This window comes from Octopus bimaculoides, chromosome 21 (assembly GCF_046866305.1).
Source record: "Octopus bimaculoides isolate indiv1 chromosome 21, ASM4686630v1, whole genome shotgun sequence".
NCBI classification, from domain to species: Eukaryota; Metazoa; Mollusca; class Cephalopoda; order Octopoda; family Octopodidae; genus Octopus; species Octopus bimaculoides.
The window spans coordinates 19,638,135-19,663,056 of NC_142948.1; the positions used below are offsets into that span (position 1 = coordinate 19,638,135).

General features: G+C 37.4%; 2 protein-coding genes across 13 annotated transcripts in view; both read right to left on the minus strand.

The window, feature by feature from the left end:
- LOC106879984 (dehydrogenase/reductase SDR family member 6) overlaps window positions 1–22,594 on the minus strand; it is a 167,604-nt gene extending 145,010 nt beyond the window's left edge. Inside the window, exon 1 of one of the 2 annotated variants that reach the window (XM_089338872.1) lies at window positions 22,455–22,594. In XM_089338872.1, the coding sequence (XP_089194998.1) occupies window positions 22,455–22,460 (6 nt within the window). In that variant the 5' untranslated portion in view covers window positions 22,461–22,594. Of the gene's footprint in view, window positions 1–4,106; window positions 4,246–22,454 lie in introns of those variants that run through there. The other variant, XM_089338873.1, reaches the window with a different exon arrangement.
- The window catches only part of LOC106879983 (uncharacterized), a 44,204-nt gene extending 21,610 nt beyond the window's left edge, over window positions 1–22,594 (minus strand). For 4 of the 11 annotated variants that reach the window (XM_089338866.1, XM_089338864.1, XM_089338870.1 and 1 more), the window contains exon 1: window positions 4,107–4,246. Coding sequence is in view for 2 of the 11 variants with exons in the window: in XM_089338862.1 (XP_089194988.1) it covers window positions 22,455–22,495 (41 nt within the window). In the remaining 9 variants the exon portion in view is untranslated. Of the gene's footprint in view, window positions 1–2,254; window positions 2,335–4,106; window positions 4,247–22,454 lie in introns of those variants that run through there. The other 7 variants (XM_089338862.1, XM_089338868.1, XM_089338867.1 and 4 more) reach the window with 5 other exon arrangements.
- Window positions 22,595–24,922: the final 2,328 nt, after the last annotated feature.

Consider the following 24,922-nt stretch of genomic DNA (forward strand, 5'->3'; position numbering starts at 1 on the left):
AGATCCACCAAGGGCATCTGGGAATGGAAAATGCAAACTCCGAGCTAAGTCAGCTGTATATTGGGTAGGCATGTATAAAGACATAGAGAAGATGGTTTCTGCATGTCACATCTGTCAAAAGCACAGAAACACACAGCAAAAGGAGGAGATGATGTCCAGTGACATTCCGAGAAGGCCATGGCAAACTATTGGAGTAGATCTGTTCACAGAAAACCAAGAGTGGTACTTGATAATGGTCTGCTACTATTCCAAATTCCCATTTGTGAGGAAAGTGAAAGACCTGAGAGCCAAAACAATAACTACAGTGGCTCGAGGACTTGTGGCAGAGCAAGGAATACCAGAGCAGATCATATGTGACAATGGAACCCAATTCACATCTCAGGAGTTCAAAAAGCTAGCTGATGAGTATGGGTTCAACATTGTAACCTCATCTCCACACTACCCCAAAGGTCATGGATTCATTGAAAGACAGGTGCAAACAGTCAAAAGAACACTAGCCAAATGCCGAGAATCCAAGGAAGACCCACACCTGGCTCTTTTGTCCCTACGAGCAACACCACTGAGAGCTGACATGAAATCCCCAGCAGAAATGCTGAATGGCAGGAAATATAAAACCACCCTGCCAACTAAGATTCAACCTCCTATTGACCAGGAAGAGACAAGGGCAAAGCTAGCAGCTACTCAGGAACAAGCGCAGAAATATTACAACAGACATGCACAATATTTACCTGAGATACTTGGAGGACAACATGTGCATACTCAAGATCCTATAACTAAAATATGGATCCCAGCACAGGTTGTCAGTAGAGCTGAAACTCCAAGATCGTACATTATAGAAACTGAATCTGGTAGGCAGCTGAGACGTAACAGGGCCCACATCCGCCCAACACCAAAGCTATCGAGGATAGCACGCGCAACACCTGCAACATCAGTGACAACACCAACAAGAACCACAACATGCACAGCAGATGACGGCACACACAGAATCCGTGTTTCCACAGGATCATCACCCCAACGGGTACCAACCACCCATCAGCAGCCCAACAACACACCTCAGACACCAGTGCAGAGCACAAGATCCACCAGATGGAGATCGAACATTTTACTACCGATTCGATACCGTTAAGAGAGAAGGAAAATAAAACAACTACTTCTGCTAGATTAGGAAGCAGAAAACCATGTGTGTGGGCAGAATAATCCCACGGTTTCTGCTGCAGGATTGCCACCCTTGCGCTGACAATCCATTAGTGTAAGGGAGATTACTTCTATAAGAAGAAGGGATGTTATATGTTCATATCTATGTGCATGCATAGGTATACGTATATATAAATACATCTTCACTAGTAGTACTATTTCGTTAAGCGCATCTACTAAGCAGTATGAACTGTGTTTAAGGCAGATACGCACAGCGTGTATCACTCCGCTATAGACACTGTTTGTAAACATGTCAAATAAAGTAAACACGTAGAAACATAACATGCCTTCAGTGAGTTGTTTATTATCCCACAAAGAACAAAAGAATACATAACAGTTGTCCCAAGAATTTGTCGATTCCATTCCCTGCTTATGAAATGGGATATGGTATTGTCTATCTTTCATTTGAACCTTCTGATGACAGTTCGCCACGTTTCGATCTGCGCCTTTCTTTGCTCGTTCTGTGCTCAGCAGTCCATGCTATGTAAGTACAAATCCCAGCGCTTTATCGGTTAATTTGCATGCTGTAAAGTATAAACGACTTGTAACACTTCTACCGACAGTCCAAGGATTTAAGAGAAAAACTGAAAACTTAACAACAATCTAGATAAAGGAACTGAAATATGAGAATGTTATCTTTCACAGACATATAAATATCTATGAATCACTATATCAGATGGTGTACATCACACACAAATGAAAGGAAAACATTATGGAATATTAAAAATTATAGGCAGTAATAGTCAGTAATATATTATAGGCAGTAATATTCAGTAACATATTATAGGTAGTAATAGTTAGAAATATATTATATACAGTTGAATGCTAAATGACTAGAAGGAACCAAAAAAAATTATTATTTCTACTCTAGGCACAAGGCCTTGAAAATTTTGGGGGGAAGGGGGCTAGGCGATTACATCGACCCCAGTGCGTAACTGGTACATATTTTATCGGCTAAAATCCAAGAGGAAATTAACGATGGCAAGAAAATTCATATATAGCCAATATCTGAAAATATTGAACAGGACAGAAATAGACAAGGAAAAATTGCAATACTGACTGAAAAGTACAGGAGATAAAGTTTTGAGTGAAGGATACTTGATCGCAGCGCACTGCCAAAACCTCCTGTCTGGACACTGCCTAGAGCGTATAATAAAGTAAAATACATTAAGTGATTGCAGAAGATATGAAAATTAATAAAAGTTAACCAAATTATTTTGGCTGCTCGGTGTTAGCAAAAACAAACAAACACATTCACAGAGTTACTGAGTTAGGACTTACATGCTGTGGAAGCTAGGTCAAAATTATGAAATATCAACAGAAAATAGTTATAATGTTTTCAATAGGACGCTAAATGAAGTTTCAAGGGTAGGCACAAAAGTAAAATAGAAAGAAAATAATGATTACATTTAGCATACACCAAAAAACGCCGCAGAGAACGAGAAAGTGACTAAATGTTTTGATATGCCAATAAGAACAGACAGGATGATGAAGGATAATCGAGCACATATTGTCCTTAAAAAGAGCAGGGAAAATGTCTCATAATCAAAGTCGCGATTTGATAATAGATACATGATATTGTATCGAGAAATTGAGGAAAATTTATCCAAATATAAAGATCACAAAATAATAGAGATAACGTGATAAAAACAGAAACAATCTCTATCAGAATATGACAGAAAATGATAAAGGGAGTGGAATTACATAACCTAAACCTCAGGACTTATAAATATGCAACAGCGAATATAAAATAGCATTACGAGGCATCATGCACACATTATATAGAGCACTCTCAATACAAGAGAATTAACAAAATCAAAGCAGAACACCGTACAAACCCAACACACATACAGTACCGATATTGACGAAATACATCAACCATTTCATGATACGATGGGAAGCCTCAATATCTTTAGAAGGGGCAATCAATACGAGTACTATACGCATAATAAAAGGGATCTTTCAAGAAGAATCAATATTCCATTTACTCTTTTGCCTAGTACTAATCCTGTGAACAAGCCATCTCTTCTATATGGATGACTTGAAGATATTTACAAAGGACAATATCGAGCTGGGATTAGACAATCGAGCCAAAGCTTTCATAATAAGAGGCAACTTAAACTAAAATTACTCAAACTAAAATTACTCAAACTAAAATTACTATACGAGGGTATCGAAATCAGAGAATTAAACAAGAAACAAGCATGCAAATAAGAGGAGGGGAAACCGACAAAATCAAAAAAGAATATCACAGAAAACTCAGGATAATATTAAGTTTTAATTTAATAGTAGTAATTTGATATTTGGCATAAATATGATAGTCATTCCAGTTATAAATTACATCTTCAACAGAAAAAAAAGTGAATAAACTATCCAAATGCACGTGTTTTCAAATTCAACTAAGGAGGATGTGGAGCATGAAAATAAAATAGTACTAAAAACAATGAAAGCATACGTTCAAAAACATGTTAGCCACACTAGGGTTCACAATGCTACATACAATCCAAACTCTAGCACTGTTATGTACAGCCCACCATTCAACGAAACTACACAACACACCCCGAGATAACTGATATCGAGATTCAATGACTCACAGTACACATACTCTATCCGGCTGCAACGCTTAAATTCCACGCAAACCACAGACTACAGACTGCACACAATAAACTGCTGATACCGGAACACGTGTGATGGGTGGCAGGCGTTATCCGTCACACAGTTGAACACAACTTGGCACTGAGGTATCTTCAAGGAAGTCCACTCAGTTGCAAATATTCCTCCATGTCTACAATCTAATGACAACTTTCTCCTATAAAATTGAAACCCATGAAAAGATATGTGAGCGTTGCCCTTTCCCCACACCACTGAAAGCAAAAACTGAATGGGATTTGAAATATCTGTCTTTTGCTTACCTGTAATGATAACACTTTTCCAGTCGGAGCATTCTGTAAGGTTTTCTATCTGGCTTATTGTAAGTCCTTAAAGCAGTCAATAAACAGAAGCAGCTGATACAGATTACATTATTATATTTTGTTACGATCTCTATTGATCGCCTTTTTATCTTTCTTTTTTCTTTCGATGCAGCAGCTGCGTGCGATGAGTAGAATACCGTGTATTGAATAGATCACGCCGAAACTTGTTTCAGTGCTGGACTGGTTTTTAACTCTGAGTTATGTACAATGTACATAAATTCTCACAATATTTTATATATAATGCAGAATTGTTTCGCTGTCGGTTGTGTTTTTATACTTATCCTTATAGCTTCGAGCATCGGTATTTTCTATTTAAAATAAGCCCTGTTGCGACATAAAAAAAAAATAAATAAACACATTTCTTATTTAAAATGAAACAAAAACAAACGACGACAGAACTTAAATGAGCCGCATTAACAACTGATAGTTATTGCAGATTAGGTATTAGAGGAGATGTTACTTCATAATTTAAAAAGTTATCTGAAAAACTGTATAATGCTGATAATTCCTCGTTAAATTATCGTCGTTCAGAAAATGAGCAGTGAAAATAATTACCCTATATAATATATAATTTATTATCAATGACGTACGTATATCAAAAGTTAACACAAAAATTCAACCATATATACATAAAAAGCAACGACAAAGGCATCGTTCCATTTAATACACATCGTTGGGATAATGCTGTAAAAATATTCAAGAAAAATAAGAAACCGGAAACTAAAAGCTATATAGTTAGTTAAGAGTGAGAGAGAGAGAGTGAGAGAAAATGTGTGAGAGAGAACACTAGTGGTGAGAGGTCGAAGAGGGGGTTCGCTATTATGTCATGCTGTTAAGTGGCAATATTTTCACAATTGACCGTCCCCACTGCTGCCATCCCAAATCCTGCAGTCAGTCGATGTTATTCACCAATTCAAACCTGTTGGCCTTGGGTTTAAATTAGAAACAATTGTGAGACAAAAATTTAATGGTGCTTTACTTGACTATTTTCATGTTTCAGGCAATAAGGTTTATAAAAGATATTGGTGTATCTCAGGCAACACGGTCGTGGTCTAGTACAGAGAGATGTAACAGGGTAACGCCGTAATAGGATGGTGAGAGGGGGTGCTATACTAAGAGAAGTAAAGTTGAGCTAGGAGGGAAGAATGAACAGGTAGAAGAAGGAGGTGATACTTGGTTTATTAATGGGGGAACCAAGCACTAAAGGTGGAAGATGGTAGAGTAGAACAATGGAGAGAAAACCGTGACCTGACAAAATAGAAAATTGAAAAATGAAGAAAGAAAAATGAGAAAAAATATCAAAAAGTTTTTTAAATATATTAAAATATATCTAAAAAAATATATGAATAGTGAGCAGTGGGGAAGCCTTTGGAAATCCTCGTTTGAGAAAATCCAGAAAGTTTTTTTTATATCTAATTTCCAAAGTTAAAAGGTTAAAAGGTTCAAAAGTTTAAAAAGTTTAAAAAGTATAAAAGTTTAGAAAGGTACAACGGTAGATAGACAAATAGATAGATAGACAAATAGATAGATAGATAGATAGATAGATAGATAGATAGATAGATAGATAGATAGATAGATAGATAGAGGTGTGTCGTCTGTGTGTAGTCTTGTTACTAGTTCTAGGGTTAGTGGGTTAAGTGAGCGCTTTCGGATCTATAATCCTTCGTCAGACTTTACACTTTACATGGTTGTTACTGTTGGCGTTGGTTAGAAGTTCATCATGCAGTTTTGTCAGTTCTCCACAGTTTTCTCTCCATTACTCTACTCTACCATCTTTCACCCTTAGCCCTTGGTTTCCCTATCGATAAACCGCTACACCCCTCCCCCAAGTATCACCTTCTCCTTCTACCTGTTCATTCTTCCCTCCTAGCTCAGCTTTACTTCTCTTAGGATAGCACCCCCTCTCACCATCCTACTACGGCGTCACCCTGTCACATCACTCTGTACTAGAATAAGGTTTATGTAGCATAAACCGGTTTTAATTTATTCACTGTGTCCCTCAATTTATTTAAAATATGAGAAGCAAATTGAAAAATGTGGAGTGGTAGAATCGCTCAAATTCCACCGACTCCAATATTGTCTTTTATCCTTACTGGCTCGAAAATATAAAGCACCAATGAAGTGCTGGGTCTATTTGCTCAGTAAACCCCACTTCAGGCGATGAATTGCCAGAGTCTTTAGAGAGTCGATAAAAATGTCTGAGTGGTATTTCTCTTGGTTCTTTACTTTCCGAGTTCAAATCTTGCAATCAAGTTCTGCAGTCGATGTTATGTACTAACCACTCCTTCAAACCTGTTGGCCTTGCGCTTAAATTAGTAACAGTTGTTATGCTAGAGACAAAAAATATCTCTCGTTTAATGCTGTTTCAATTGACTACTTTCATGTTTTGGACACAAAGGTTTATATAAAAAAATTCTATCCATAATGTTATACTCTACTTATGTACCTACGTATTTAGAATAATATTATAGATATTATGTTCCATAAATCTTATTATCTAATGTGTAACTTATGTACTAATGTTGGTCTTGGGTACGACATGAAATCGCATCCTGTGGTGAGGCCCAAGTTTGGAAATTCTGGAGTTGTGGGGATTATGGAGTCACCTTTTAATCACCATTACTCCCAGATCTGTTCTAACACGAAATGGTAATACCTTTCAGGGTTCCATCTATGAGTTAAATAGCTTTTTATAAGGGTAGATTGAGCTACTTAGCAGCAGTGAAAGCAATCGATCTAGGAGAAGGAAAACTCCAAAATTAATAACCACTTCCAACATGCCCTAAACCAGTACGGGAGAGTATGGCTGATGAAACTAACATGATATCTATCATATGGAATAGATTTATACTATGGAGGCAACTATCTCATGTTAGTGGTCATTCTTCCGCAGGCGCAGGAAGCGGAAGTGATGATGTACTAATCAATGTTGCCTGGTTAAATGGTTAGTTAAAGGAAGAGTCAGCGACAGACAGAAGATATATATATATATATATATATATATATAAAGAGAGAGAGAGAGAGAAAGAGAGAGAGAAAGAGAAAGAGAGAGAGAGATAAGTGTGTGAAACGGAACACTGTAGCGGTGAGAGGTCGAAGAGAGGGTACGCTATTATGTCATGCAGATTACTGGCAATATTTTCACAATTCACCGGTTCCACTCCTGTATGATCGGTAAATCGACAGTTGCATCAGCACCACCTCACTTTCCCGGTAACTACTAAACTTCTTCCTCTCTTTTGTCCAGTCCTTCCATCCTGCCTTTGATTTCTCCTGCTCTGTCTCAGATACCTCCGTTAACTTCATCATTATTTCCGTCTCCATTGACTATTTCTCCTTTACTATTTTTATCTTCTACAAGCCTACGGACTCTCACTTCTACCTCAACTACATTTCTTCCCATCCCACACCCACATCGAACTGTCGATCACCTTCTCACCTGTCGTCGTCGGTTCTGTAGTGACGACCGTGACTTCGAGACAGTCCCAACGCACGACCCGCCAGTTAACCCACCGAGGATAACTCCCACTTACCTTCGTCGGCGCTCGGTCAGTTGACCATGCATCAGTTGACCGTCCCGTGCTTACCTGCATCTTCTCTTCTCTCCGGCCATTTCTCCTCAGTACCCTTCTAATGCACTATATTACACGGTTTCTGCACACTTTGATCATACCCCACTACCTCCCACATGTTCAGACCCTACGCAACTTAGTGATCCTTTCTCACTTCCGACACTCAACCTGGCTTATTTCCTTGCTTTTGCATATGCTGCCGCACGTGCCCCTCACTAGTACCAAATATCGCTCCTTCCAAGTCACCGATACCTTCACGTGGACCTCCAGCAATCTCATGTACTACTTCCTCTGCTTTTCTGTCCCTATATAAAACAAACTGGGTAGCAGTTTTGCCGAACACTGATGGGATATAATTCTAGGGGAATGACAGTTCGGTTTTTCCCACTTTCTCTCTGGTGGACATTCCCTTCAGTATCTGTCTATGCTCAGACTAGTGTTGCAGAGCTCTCGGCCACCGGACTCCTGGAGACGGAATTAATCTTTTCTCACCTACCAGTTTTAATTCCCAATCCCTTTTCGTTCAATCTTCTTCACCACTTCACACACTCATACTTTCCTATTCAAAACACTACCCCACACCTACAACATATCTATTAACAAAAATCTCAACGCCACACACAGTGACACGTTTAAACACTGTACACATACACATAGCTGTCACGTATCCACTTGCGTGTGTATGTGTATATATGTCAGTAAGAGGAAGAGACATGTACACACACACACACACGCACGCACGCACACGCACTCGCACACACATTCACACATACGCCAGGCTAAAGTTGTGCTTTTGCCACTACACCTAAAGCGACCACTCAACTACTTCCAGCTTTTCGTCATGCGGTGCAGATTGGATACACGTACATTTCTATTTCTCCAATTTTCCTTTTTTTTTTTTTTTCTCCATTTGTTAACCTATCTTTCAGAAGAAAGATTGCATGATCGAAAAGTTAATGAAATTTCCTTCTTTTTCTCATTCCCTTAGCGTCAAAGTAACGCCCAGTGATGTTTATTTTTTCAAGACATCATTGTCTTTCTGTTCTATTTTTCATCACTTTTGTTCTCCTTCTCCCTTCCTCCCTCCATCTCTCTCTTTCTTTCTCTCTCTCTCTCTCTCTCTCTCTCTCTCTCTCTCTCTCTCTCTCTCACTACACACACACACACACATATATAGTGTATTTCGGGATGGTCATTTCATTTATTTCTTTTTTTCCCAAATAAACACACGCACTATATACTTATTTTTTCTTCACTCGTTTATTACTGCTCTTATTTCATTATTTAGACTTATGTCCATTATGACCTCTTATGACCTCTTCAGCGACACTTTTCGTTTCTGTACGTGTTCTTGCTCCAGAAACGAAAAGTGTCGCTGAAGAGGTCAGAGATGTGTGACGAAAGATTTCTGGACAATGGACATAAGTTAAAATAATAAAATAAGAACAGTAATAAACGAGCGAAGAATATATATATATATATATATATATATATATATATATAAATAAAATTACCATCTTGAAATACAACAATATCTGTTTCAACACACGATTTCACATCAGGAATCTTGCAAAACGACTTTATATGTGTGCGTATATATATATATATATATATATATATATATATATAAGATTCCAGTGTAATCCATGGGTAGGAGAGGTGCAGCTGAAGTGTAGGAGAGTAAAAAGTCCAACTAAGGAATCCAGGTAGAATAGTCCGAAGTGTAGAAGGTGTAGAAAATCGAAGAAAAGTTCGTTGGGTTAAGAGGTGGAGACAAGATCAAACTGGTGCGACCACGTGATGGGGAGAATTCACAAAAAAAGACGAAGACAGGTTGTGTAGACAACAAACAGATGTATTAGTTTAACGCTCAGGAAGTGAAAATGTCTTTTATGTTTCGAGACTACGCTCTTCCACAGACAGGAACACAGAAAGAAACAGGGAGAGAAAATAAAGAATGTGTAGTGGCTAGCGATCTGTCATAGCGAATGCCGGACAGAGGAGTCACACAGGAGAGCTAGGAAGAAGGGGAGATAATAAAGTATCGGTGATCCCAAAACGAAGGTGCGTGAGCGTGTGTATAAGAGAGTGGTCATGGGAACGAGAATGGGCCCCAACTATACGAACCTGTTCGTTGGCTACGTTGAAGCCCAAATATTCTCAAGTTTCACTGGTCCCACTCCTGAACTATATTGACAACTGTATCGTTATATTGACGACTGTATCGGTGCGACCTCACTCTCCCGCGAACATCTAGACTCCTTCCTCTCTTTTGTCAAATCTTTCCATCCTGCCCTTTACTTCTTCTGCACTATCTCTGACACTTCTGTCTCCTTTCTTGACATTCATCACTCCACTCTCACCACCTCCATCCACTACAAACACACAGACTAACACTCATACCTCAATTTCTCCTCCTCCCACCCTAAACACACCAAGCTCTCCATCCCCTATTCCCAATTCCTCCGTCTGCAGTGACGACCATGACTTTGAGACACAGTCTCAACTCATGGCTCGCCACTTCATCCTACGTGGATATCCCCTCACCACTATCCACACCGCCCTTGCCAGAGAACTTCTGTGAACCGTGCATCTGCTCCGCCCCCCGCACCCGTCCCACTGTCTCCCGTCTCCCGTTTTTCCCCACCTACCACCCCACCAATCTACCTCTCCAACGCACCATTCTCCGAGCCTTCCGGCGACTCCAGTCCGATCCTTCCCCTTCGCACATCTTCCCTAACCGACCCCTCCCCTCCTTCAAACGAGCCCATAAACGACGAAACCTCTTGGTCCACAGCTTCTTCCCTAACCCAACCTTACAACCCGATTCGTTCCCTGCTCTCGCCCATGCTTCCGCACTTGCCCTTCCGTCTCCAACACCTCAATTCTTACTGGCACCCATCGTCGACCCTATCATATCACCGACTCCTTCACCTGCACTTCTAGTAATGTCATCTACTGCATTTCCTGCTCTCTCTGCCCTTCTCTATACATCGGGCAAACGGAACGCCGCTTGGCTGACCGGTTTGCGGAACACCTCCGAGACATCTGACTCGGCAATGACACCCCGGTATCGCAGCATTTCCACTCTACCGGTCACACTTTGCAACACCTGTCTGTGTTCGAATTGTCAACGGTTTTGATTTTATAAAGCCGACATAAATACTGGTCAACTGTGTCATGTCTTGCTTTATATTCTACAGGTGCTAAGACTCTACACCCTGAGGTTAGGTGGTCTATAGTTTCAATCTCATTGTTTCAGAATCGGCATTTTGGGTCAGCTCCATTTTTTATCACATTGGCTTGGTAGTTCCGGGTTAATAAGCTTTGGTCTTGAGCAGCTAATATGAAACCTTCACTCTCTGTTTTTAGTCCTGAGCTTCGTAACCATTGATGCGTGTGTTTCTGGTCGACATCAACTTGTTTGCTACATGCCACATACTTGCCATGCAGAGGTTTCTGTTCCCATCTGCTAGCTAATATTTCATGTGCTTTTGTCTTTGCAATTAATTTTATTTTCTTTCCAGCAGCAGTTGTCGCATTTCCTTCAACCTGATCAATCTGGTAGGTATCCAAGAGATCAGTAGCGAATTTTTTGCTCTCTTTCAGAATAGACTGAAGTTTTTTTCGGTCTTTCATGTTTTTCAACAAGTTTTAGCATCCAATCGTTGGTTGTTTCAAGGTATTTGGCCAGTCCGATTGTGGTGGTTTTGTACGTAAGTTCAAGCTGGTTCAAGCCTCGACCTCCCTGAGCTCTGGGAAGGTAAAGGCGATCCACGTCTGCCTTTCGATGGTGCATCTTATTACAAGTTAATTTTCATTATTTCGCTGGTATTTCAATTAAGCACATTGAAGCTATAAAGAACAACTGGGGCTGCTAAGGAATTTATGGCTAACACTTTATTATATGCATTCAGCTCAGACTTCAGAACTGCTCGAACTCTTCTATAACATTACTTCCTAACCTTGTCTTTCATGCTTGCATGCTGGATACCAGAGCCTTCATTTATTCCTAGGTATTTATAGGTTTGTTCCTGCTCAAGTTCCTTTATTACTGTTTCGACATCTAATTCGATTGAACTTGAGTTCACCAGTTTCCCTTTCTTAAAAGTGGCTTTGTCACACTTTTCAAGGCCAAACTCCATCCCGATATCATCACTGAATCCTTTCACAGTGAGTAGTAATCCTTCAAGCTCTTCGTCATCTTTGCCATATAGTTTTAAATCACCATATAAAATAGATGGCTTATTTTCCTGTTATCAATTTTGTAGCCATACACTGTTCTATTCAGTTCACTTGAGAGTGGTATTAGTGCTATGCAGAAAATTAGTGGTGAAAGTGAGTCACCTTGGAAAATGCCACAGTTTATGCTAATGTTGTCTGAGCGCAATACTCCATTAGAATGATATAACTGGAGCTTCGTGTTCCATATTGACATAATATACTTTAAAAATCTGAAATCACAGGAGAAATTTTGAAAATGTCCAGCGATTTCAGAATCCACGAATGTGGCATGCTGTCAAAGGCTTTTTTTAATCAATCCATGAAGAGCTGAGATTTCTGCGCTTCCAGGATTTTTCAGATGTATATTAGGGCATATCTTTCTTGCCTACGCTCTAAGGAATAGAGTCTTAATCTCTTGAGTCTCTCCCAGTAGCTTATATGCTGCATAGAGGCTATCTTCGTGTAGCTTCGTTGGAATGCTTCAAGTTCTGAGATTAATTTGACACTGGTTAGTGACCATATCTGAGAGCAATAGTCAAAGTGGCTTAGGACAAGAGTCCTTCAGAGGACCGTCATAGTTTCCTGATCTCTTGTTCTAAAAGTTCTAAGAATCCATCCGGTCAGCCACCTGCATTTCATTGCCAATTTAGCAACCGGTACATGGAAGGATGCATCATTACTCATGTAAATGCCCAGGTCTCGCACTGACCGTGCTTCTGGTATTACAATCCCTCCAGGTCCTGTGTATTTAATGAGTATTGCATTTAGTTTTGCATGTTGATAGCACAAGGCTTGAAACTTTTCAGCATTAAACAGTATGCTATTCTTTTCAGCCCACTTGTATATTTTATCCAGCTCACATTGCTGGTGCATAGTGTCTTCAGGGTTCTGTATTACCTGTGAGACTTTTGTATCATCTGCATAACTTGTGATCGTGGCTCTCTATGTGGCTGAGAGTATATCTGAGGGCCATTATGAACAGTAGTGGTCCCAAAACAGTGCCTTGCGGAACACCGCTCACTATCTGCGTGTCATTGGAGGTGGCCCCATTGGCTACTACCACTTGACTTCTATCCTTCAGAAAGTCATGAAGCCATTCACCCAATTTTCCAACTATGCCGAGATCACGCAGTTTGTGACATATCATTCCATGATCGACTTTATCAAAGGCCTTGAAAAGTCCAGGTATATTACTTCCACATCTGAGTGGTTGAGCAGCTGTTTCAGCACCCAGTCATAGTACTGTAAGAGCTGAGTTAGGCAGTTTCTTCTTGGTCGGAAACCATGTTGGCTGTCAGGCAGTAAGTCACTTTCTTCAAGGAAGGCGATTTGTTTTCTTCTGACTATTCGTTCCATGACCATGTTGATGTGCGAGGTCAGAGAGATAGATATGTAGTTCTTGGCCTCTGCTCTGCTACCTCCTTTATGTATAGGGCATATATTACCCTCCTTCAGTTTTCTTGGAAGTTTGCCAATTGCAAGGAAGCTCTGAAAGAGGGACTGCAGCGGTCTTGCTAGGACTCGCGTACATGCTTTTAGAAGGATTGCTGGGAATCCATCGGGGCCAGTAGCTGAGTTTGGGTTCATTTCATCTATAGCTCTTATTACATCGTCTTCCTTCATATTGATGTAATCGATCATCACTGCCTTTGTTTTTATATCTGCAGTGGTAAAAACGTCAGTTGGATTTCTGACTTGCAAGTGTCCTAGGGGTGGAGTAAAAGTACTTTAGAATTGCTCATTAAGTATTTCATTTATCCTCATTAAGTATTTCATTTATCCTCATTGAAGCTGTTACTTTGGAAAACTTGTAGAAAGCTCTGGGGTTAGATTTTATATTGTCTATAGTCGAGGCTTCTTTGCTCTTTCTTTTTCATGGGAGCGCTGCAGATTTTTTTTTCAATCTCCAGCAGTTGTATTATCAGGCGGGACTTTTCACTGCTTTCAATTTGTTTGTTAAGGCGATTTGAAACTTTTGTACGCCGTCTCATAAGAATTTTCCTTTCACTGGGGATTTTGTTCTTGTGTACAGTGGCCTTTCTCTCCGGAAAACATTTGTAGCATATGGCTTGCATTACAGAAATGAATTATTGAAGTTTCATGTCGATGTCCGGTGAGGAGAGACATTTAGGCAGGTTTGTTTGAGGATCACTTTCTCAATTTGTTTCCAGTTTGCCTTATGGAAGTTCAAATTGGAAAGATTCTGAGAGTTTCTTGTAGGTTGCATGTCCATGGTTTCCATTGGTCCGTACATGGTCAGCTCTACCATGTTGTGATCCGTGAGTAGTGTCGGTGTCACTTTCACATTATGGATGAGATCCATATTATTTGTGAAGCAGAGATCCAGTATGTTACCTGCCCTGGTTGGTTGGAGAACTATTTGTTCCATTTACAATGAGGTTCAGGAGGGACTTCACCTGTCCGCCACTACACATTCTTTTTTCTCTCCTTGTTTCTTTCCGTGTTTCTTTCTGTGGAAGAGCGTAGGCTCGAAACGTTAAAGACTTTTTCACTTTCCCAGCGTTATACTAATACATCTGTTTATTGTCTACACCACCTGTCTTCGTCTTTTTTTGTGTGTGAATTCTCCCTATATATATATATATATATATATATATATATATATATATATATATATATATATATATATATATATATATATATATATATATATATATATATATAGGTGAAAGAGTTGGTATGTGAAAGCCTGTGGTTGGATGTATAAAAGACAAAACAGAGTGAAAAAACTACTGAAGGCTTGTCGTATATGGTTAAAGAATATATTTAAATCGTTATGTTAGAAAAATGTTATAAAATTTTGCGTATAGTAACATTGTTTTTGGAGAAATAACCGGTTTCGTATTTTCTTTTCAAATTTCTCAAATTTCTTTACCTATATTGTGTCATCTCTTCGCTATTTTGTGAAGAATGGAGTTCCAGACAGGGGAAGGTAATCAGGGATTTTTTCGGTATCAGGGAGATAATCGAAAATGTTGGGAATGACTAGGTTTTATGAATTTAACTTGATTTGGTTTTAAAAGAATAGAATGTTACATGTGGCTAGGTTTTGCTTTATATTTTTCTCAATGAGGTAAGTTTTCTTATTTAAAAATGTTAGAAATGGTTAAGTTTTGGCTTATATTTTTCAATGAAGTAGGTTTCCTTATTTAATCTAACTTGCGTTGGTGTTCCAATGGCACATTGATAAAATGGGAAGATTACAAATTGTGGTAGCAGTTGCTTTGCGCGTTTCTCAATATGTTCACTAAAGGCTATCTTTCTGTACTCTGGTAATGCAATCTGCTGTCGGTGGAAAGTCCATCTGCGTCTGAGCGATAATCTCGTGGATCCTATGTAGTTTTGGTGGCAGCCCGTGCTTCTTATAACATAAATCAGGTTTTCTGAAGCACAAGTAAAGTCAGATTTGATCTTGAATTTTTTTCCCTCTTTGAAAAGGAATTCTGATCCTTCTAGAAGGTTTGGGCATGTTGCACAATTTGGTCAACCACATTTTTCACTTTTGCGTCCGTTATTTTAGAAAATAATTTTGCCTTTGTGGGGATCTTTTTTAGTGATCTGGTTGTTTGTGGCTTTTAACGATCTTATGTGTGTGTAAAATTTCCTTTAATTTGGGGTTCTTATGTAGCATTGGTAAATTTGGGGTGATGATGGTAAAGGCGTCTTTGTTTCTGGGGTTGTATGTGGATATGTACGGCAATATTTTCGGGGAAGGTGTGTTGCTGTGTTGAACTTTTCTTAGGTTTCTATGTCAATTTGTGTTGCACGTCTGATTCCATCCTTTATGAGTTGAACTGGGTAGTGTCTGTCAATCAGGGTGTTTTTGAGTTCTTGCAGTCTAAGGTCTCTGGTATTTTTTCTGACACTATTGTGCATATCCTTCTTGCAAGGTTGAAGGGGATATTTATTTTGGTGTGTCTTGGGTGGCATGAATTAAATAGTAGATATTGTTTGGCGTCTGAGGTTTTGTAAAATATGTCCGTTTCTATTTTTAGGTTTAATTTTTAAATTAGTATATCCAAGAATGGGAGCTCTTTTTGGTTGTACTCCATTGTGAACTGTATGTTTGGGTTGATGCTGTTCAATAGTCTTTTGAATTTCAGAAGTGTGTCTGTGTTTTCATTCCAGAGTATGAAACAGTCGTCTAGGAATCTTTTCCATTTTTTTAATGTATTGGGAAAGGGGGTTTCCAAAGGTAGATGAAGATTCCTGGAGTATTATTATTTCCAGATAGCCCACTTTTAGGATTGCAATGACTGGGGCTGCCCTAGTGCCCATTGCAATTCCGGATTTTTGTCGATAAAATGTATTGTCAAACATAATGTGGTTGTTTCGTAGGGTGAATTCAACCGATTCAATTATGAATTCTTTACTGATCCTTTCTGGTATTTCTTCCGGAAATTGGTCCAGCCAGAACTGAAATGCCTCTAGCCCGTAATTATGAGGTATACTGGTATATAAATTAATCGCATCAAATGAAACCATGATTGTTTCTTCCTTGACTTTTTTTAGTGAACATATTGAGAAACGCGCAAAGCAACTGCTACCATAATTTGTAATCTTTCTATTTTATCAATATACCATTGGAACACCAACACAAGTTAGATTAAATAAGGAAAACTACTTCATTGAAAAATATAAGCCAAAATTTAACCATTTCTAACATTTTTAAATAAGGAAACTTACTTCATAGAGAGAAAAATATATATGCATATATGGGCACAGGACGTCACCAACTGTGTAAACAACATGAAGTACGAAAACAAACGAGTTAAATATGCAAAAAAAATCAAATTACTGCACTGGAAAGTTCAGATCGAGAAAATTACATTGATGTAAAAAATTTTACGAAAAAGTGGAAAATGTGGATTTCTATAAACATTCTAAAAGGCTTCACACAAACACACAATTTCAGATTTATATATTAAGATATATATATATATATATATATATATATATATATATATATATATATTACGGAAAAATTTGGATAAGTACTGTTTTCACTTTGCTAAAGATTTTCTACTATTTGAAAATAATATGTATTCTTGTTTTTATACTATTCATTTGTTTCTTTATAGATTATTTTAATAGATAACTTATTTAACACTATATTATTTAGAAGTTATAGTTTCATTTCAACATAATATTAGAACTTCGATTGGAATAGTGTTGATATATTTTCGATTATTTTTGATTAATATTATTTGATTAATTATTAATCTTTATAGTTTATAATATCGTTAAAGTTTTTTTTAAATCAAAACTTTGTATATATATATATAAAGTTTAACCTTTTATTCTTAATAATTTTTTCTTTCCTAATTTTTTCATTCATAATTTTTTCCATTCATAATTTTTTCATTCATATTTTTTATTATTACGTTTGTAGAAATAAATAATCTTGTATTTTTCTATTATTCAATTGATCTTTAATCATAATTAAATAAACGTCTTTAGCTTTAAATAGTATAGCTTTAACTATTACACCGGTTAAATATGTACTAATTTTATCTTCATTATTATTTTAAACTTAAACTTCGTTCAACTTGTATTTAAAACAATGATAATTTAAAACAATGATAATTTAGGTAAGATGTTTTTTGTATATAATATACATGTTATTATTATGGATGAAGGGATGATTATTGAATGGTTATTATTTTGATATTATGATATTTTTTAAATAATTTTTCTATCTTTATATAATAAGTATTTCATATTAATTCATTTGGTACTTATTGTTGGTTGAGATATATATCTAATTATTGTTCTAATTACGATCTGACGAGTAGCTATATTTTTGAATAGAACTTATTTTCGATAATTTCAATTGATTTTAATCGATTTAAATTTCTTTTCTATTTGAAAATTGGTTATGAAACACGTGTAATCTTTTTATTATATTTATCTTATGATATTTACTTTACTTTATATTATACTCATTTATTGTGCTTTTAATTATTAATTTTTCTATATGTGATAGTGGATTTTCATCGATGAGTTCTTGAAAATTGGTTATTTTCCCTAAAACTATATATATTTTATATATATATATATATATATATATATATACGATGACCACTAAGTGGACATTTAATGTGATATATATGTATGTATATGCATATACATATATATATATGTGTTTGTGAGTGTGTGTCTGTGTGTGTACGCCAACATCGCTTGACAACTGATATTGCTCGGTTTACATCCCCGTAACTTAGCCATTTGGCCAGACACACCGATAGAAGAAGTACTAAGCTTACAAAGAATAAATCCTGGGGTCAATTTCTTCGACTAAAGTGGTGCTCCAGCATGACCTCATTCATATAACCGAAACAAGTAAAACAATAAAATGACTATGCCATTTGAACCCCGAGAAACGCCGGGTATCTCTGCTAGAATATATATATATATATATATATATATATATATATATATATATATATATATATTAAATTAATAGTATGACAACAAAAGTATCAATGAGACGTCGATATTATGTAAATAGAGGAATTTATCTGTAATATATGTGACAATTATTCGGTTGCCACAATTAAACTCCGAGTCTCGGTTGTCAGGGCGGAAATCTGCTCCGGCATCTCGTCAGTTATTAAGACAAACAAAAATACTATGAAAATGACCGTTAAACAAAGGGAAATTACTATGTAAATGACTGTTGATAAGACAAACAAAAGAGCTATTAGAATGATCGTTAAATAAAGGGAAAAAACCGGAAGGGGAGAAAGTAAAAAATGCTCATAGAATTCGCGTATGCGCGCACGTACATACATACACATGCGCGCACGCACACCCACGTACATGTGCTTATATGCATATGCTCACTCACAATCGCGTGAAATACATACATGCACACCCACACACACGTCTATATGTGCGCATATATATGCAACCATACACACGTACACTTACACATATCTGCACACACGCCCACACACACACGTACACATACCCATACGCGCACAATTATATTCATATACACGTCTAAGTACGCATATGCTATATATGCATATGCTCACTCATACTCGCGTGAAACACATGCATGCACACCCACACACACACCTATATGTATCCATATATCTGCAACCAGACACATGTACACATACATACACACACGTATATATACCCATACGCTTACAAATATGTTCATATACACTTCTATATACGCATATGCACAAAAAGGGTGTGTGTGTGGGTATGCATATGTGTACATGTGTCTGGTTGCAGATATATGGATACATATAGGTGTGTGTGTGGGTGTGCATGCATGTGTTTCACGCGAGTATGAGTGAGCATATGCATATATAGCATATGCATATATAGCATATGCATATATAGCATATGCGTACTTAGACGTGTATATGAATATAATTGTGCGCGTATGGGTATGTGTACGTGTGTGTGTGGGCGTGTGTGCAGATATGTATATGTGTTCATGTGTATGGTTGCATATATATGCGCACATATAGGCGTGTGTGTGTGTGTGTGTGTGTGTGTGTGCATGTATGTGCTTCACGCGAGTGTTAGTGAGCATATGCATATAAGCACATGTACGTGGGTGTGCGTGCGCGCATGTGTATGTATGTGCATGCGCGCATACCCGAATTCTATGAGCGTTTTTTACTTTCTCCCCTTCCGGTTTTTTCCCTTTATTTAACGATCATTCTAATAGCTCTTTTGTTTGTCTTAATAACTGACGTGATGCTGGAGCAGATTTCCGCCCCGACATCCGAAACTCTGAGTTTAATTATAGCAACCGAATAATTGTCACATATCATATATATATATATATATATATATATATATATATGTAAAAGGTTGATGTATGTATGTATATATGTATGTATGTGTGTGTGTTTAACGGCAAAGATTTATTGCAACGGCATGTTGTAAGATGTGAAAGATGAAAGAACAGTGATCGAAGCTGTAAAGAAGTACTTATTTACAGTTACTTTGATATATGCCATACCACGACGGATAGGCTAGTGTAATAGTATAACACAGTTCGTAAAGCATGCAAGATAAAGAAAGTTAATTTTGGCCTGTATATGTGTGTACACGGTCTCATAGTAGTATATAGAGAAAGACATGGTAATGTTACGAAGAAAAGAAAGTTGAGTTAATGAAAGTGAGAGTGGTCGGACAAATAACTGCTTCGTTGGTGAGTTACTATAGTTGTCCATTTGTGCCTTTTCTTTCAAAGACGGCGTTTTGTTTAGCCGGTCAGCCAGACTTGGTTCTCACTAACTAATTTCTTTATTGCCAATACATTGCCCACATAGAGGGGTCAGCACAAGGACAAAACAAACACATTTAGGGACTGGTGTTATACATTAGTTAGTTCGTATAAAAAGTCAGATACAATGAATTCGAATGAATTTGAAAAATACAATGAAATTGAAACGAATTAAATGAATCAAAAATTAAATGATAATATATTTTTCCGGATTTGTGTTCGACCCTACGGTTTTTTTCTTTTTTACTCTATAATAATTTTTCGTTTCTTTTCTCTTCCGTTTTTTCCTTCTTTTCCGTTCAGACCGGCTACACTAGCGCAGCCCCATTCACTCTCAACTTCCTTACGACATTTGTCCATCTTTACTCAAAAGTTCTTTAAGGCAGGCACCTCCTCTCCAGACTGATCTTCCTGGACAGGTGGTAGTTAAAATAAAAACTAACCAACCCGTGCCCGGAGATAAAGTTGCCTGTCTCAATTCCTCTTCTACGCGTCACCCATACTGTCTCTTTCAATAATACGCAGAAAAATGACGCCGCCTTATCTTGATGATAGACTCAGTCGATAGAAAGGTCAAGTGGCAAAGACATTATTCTGCTTAGCGAAGATATCTGGCAAATGTAACTGCTGTCACTCACAGGAAAACTGTTTTACCGTGAGAAAAGTTGTGTTGAACTGTTAAGTGAAATTTGGCTATCGAGGATCGAATCTACGCTATGCCTGCATAAAGCCACCACACACACACACACACACACACACACACACACACACACACACACACACACACACACACACACATCCCCTGTTCGAAGGTTATAAAGGACACAGGTTTCGTGTGTCACATAGCTAGCTAGAGGCGATGGCTTCTTGGAGCTAATTCACGGCAGCTTTCGTCCTAATTTTGGGACTGCCATGTTGGCTTGGCGATAACTATTAATTTCCAGTACCGCTGCCGTAGTCTCCTTTAGAGAGACTTAGAAATATTAATAACTCTATATATATATATATATATATATATATATATATATATATATATATATATATATATATATATATGCATATATATTCACATTAACATGTATATGCATACTCACACATACATAGATACATGGATATATATATATATATATACATAATTCATATACATACACACATACATACATGCATATACATAGATCTCACTTTCTATCAGCCTATCTTTCTATACATATCTTTCACTTTCTTTATACACACATACATATGAGAGAGACAGAGCAGAGGAGTAACTAAATAGAAGTATTCTCTTGTTAAATTATGTTAATAGTGTCTATTCGTCGTCAGAAAGCACGGTCTAAATTAATGGTTCTCAACCATTTTCTTTTCACGTTGGGCCCCTTTTGATTCCTATTGTAATCGGGTGTACCCTCATAGACGTCCCATGTTGAAAAAGTGGTATTATATTTTTATTTATAAATATTATTATGAACAACGTTAAAACAATTTTTTAGATATTTTATGTATTCTTTTATCTTTTACTTGTTTCGGTCATTAGACTTCGGCTATGCTGGGTACCACCTTGAATAATTTTTAGTCGAATGTATAAACCCCAACACTTTTTTCTTTTAAACCTGATTCTATCTAATTCTTTTACCGAAACGCTAGCTTGCGGGGGTGGAAACATACCAGCACTGGTTGTCAAGCGGTGGTGGGGGACAAACAGTGACACAAAGTCTGGAGAGGAGGTGCCTGCCTTAAAGAACTTTTGAGTAAAGATGGACAAATGTCGTAAGGAAGTTGAGAGTGAATGGGGCTGCGCTAGTGTAGCCGGTCTGAACGGAAAAGAAGGATAAAACGGAAGAAAAAAGAAACGAAAAATTATTATAGAGTAAAAAAGAAAAAAAACGTAGATAGATAGACAGATAGATAGATAGACAGACAGATAGATAGATAGATACTACGGACTTATTTCAGTTTCCTTCTACCAAATTTACTCACAAGGCTCTGGTCGGCCCGAGGCATTTGCCGAAGGTGCCACGCAGTGAGACTGGACCCGAAACCATGTGGTTGGGAAGCAAGCTTCTTACCATACAGCCTCGTCTGCACCTATATAACCAATTTATTGCACAATAATTTTAACAGCAAAGTCTCATGCGGACCTCCAAGTGTCAATCCATTCATTAGACTAAGGAAGTAGAAAGCAAAATAGGAGACAAGTAAAATAAAAAGAAAACTCACCCACATAAGTTAATCGTTTTGTTGTGTCTTGGGAGAGTCATTATGCCAATATTATTAACACGTGCGCTGGTTCAATTCTATGGTTGATTATATATACACATATATATATTTTTTTGTTATATATTTTTCATGCGTCATCGACAGAAACATCACTGTATTTGTCATTGATTAAAGTACAGGCCTTTGTTAATAGGAGGAAACGATGTCTGAATAATACAAAATACAATAGATTTTAATATTCGTCGCAACACCCACATTAATTACAATTAAAACAGTTTGGATAATTTTAAAAAAAAACATGTGGGGGGTGGTAGAAGGATGAGTGTATTTGTGTGTGCGTGTACGTGTCTGGATTTCTATGTGTCTGTATGTACCTGTGTACATAAGTGTAAATTTGGATCAAACGAAAACCGAGAATGTATGTGTGTGTGTGTAGGTGTGTGTGTGTGAAGTTGATATTAAGATTAGTACATACGTCAAGGATTATAAATCATTATACACGTGTATATAAGCTTTATCCTCTGAACTCCAAATATATTTTGTAATATGGTCGTTGCAGAATATATTTGTTGGTGTTATTTTTCCTATTCAATTCAGTAAAATATAAATCAAATAAGTAAAAGGAAATATAAATTAAGCAACAAAATACTAAATGAAATCAACATTCTTATCGCAAATGTCGAACTTAAGCCATTACAACAGGAGCTTATTATGACACACTTAATAATATAAGTCTCTGAGTAACACGTTGAGTTAATCCGCTGTAAGTAGTCTTGTTATATGTATTAATACATTTTGTGATTAATTATTTGAGATACCTGATATCAAATTTGTTCACTTTTTCATATCAGAGCATTAAAAAAAAATATAGTGAAGGCTGACTATTCGGTAAATGAACAATGCTGCATGCACAAATGTACCCGCATTTAAGGAATAAGTTACTTTGCAGGTTTAATATACGATGGGGTACCCAAAAGTAATCAGAAACGTTCTCTGTGTGACAAGCCCGTTGTAGATCAGGCTTCCGACCGGCGTTATTTATTGAGGTCATATAGCCATGTGGTGCATCTTTGTTTTGCAGTGCCTCTCCTCTGTTCGTCGATTTTTGCGATGGCTGAACGAAGGAACAGCGTGCTTCCGTGAAATTCTGTTTTCTACCGGGGAAACGGCGACCGAAACAGTTGTCATACATCAAACAACTTACAAGGAAGCTGCCGTGAGCAAAACACTAGTTTACGAGTGGTTTCCACGTGTAGCGGGCTGGATGTGATATGCTATATCATGTCGATATGATGTAGCCCACTACAAGGTTCTCCGTCGAACAGCATGACCGCAGCTCTAAGCTGAAACTATAAACAACAAATATGTTTATTCGTTTGCCCGACCGGTAGTTGAAGAGACAACTAGAAACTATTATAGTGACAAGAAGGTTGGCTCGCTGATAGTGTAGAAAAAGGTTGTCTGTCAGTAGAGAGTGAAAGAATAAGGAATGCACAGTGCTGACTAGAAAGGAAGAAAGGATAAAGGTGGCATCGTCTTTCTTGCAGCCGAGGAAACTGCTGCTCTTAGTCATGGCTGACGCAAAAGAGCGTGTTGCTCCTTGGTCATAGCTGACACATAAGAGGAAGAGATAAGAAATTCTCTCTGTAATATAGACTACTAGCAGAAATGCCCGGCGTTGCCCGGGTTAAAGAGAATAATGAAATCTAAAAACGCCGTCTAGACTACGCAACCCTCAACTGTTAGTAGCTACGATACCATATTTCTACATTAATAACTCTCCAATCCATGCCAGCATGGAACATAGACATTAAGTGGAATGCTAGAAGAAAGTTTTCAACTCATATCTATATAAAGTAAATACACGTAATTCAGAAACACGTTTTGTGTATTTTATTTCGTAACCAAACAAACAGGTACAGATTATAAATAATGAAAGGCCAATTTTGGTGATTCATTTGACAGAGGTAGTAGAGAGACAATGCGATGATAAATCTGAGGTTGGATCTTGAAAGTTTGGATGAATGCTGCCTCAGTTAAATCTCCTGTGGTTCCAAATGATGTCATCTGTAGTAGAGCGTCGTATTGTCTAATTTTGTTTTGCAAATGTTAGAAATCTTGGTCAGTTGATGATAACAGTTTCTTCAATAGCTCTGGAGGTTGGGGATTGTGGAATTGTTGGGAATGTTTTTAACTTTGGTGTTATATGTATTGCTTGAATTTCTTTGACATATGAAATATATGTATTTTCACTGGGTTTGTAAAAGAGAGTTGTGTAGTTCTCGAGTTTTAGGGATTCACACAGACACACAGACAGACAGACACACATTCTCATCTTTATATATAGAGATATATATACACACACCCACGCACCCAAACACACGTATATATATGTATATCAATATAAATATATGAAAGTCAATGAAGTTTCGTAAAAGAAGGTGATCATGTACATACTTTCTTGCTGT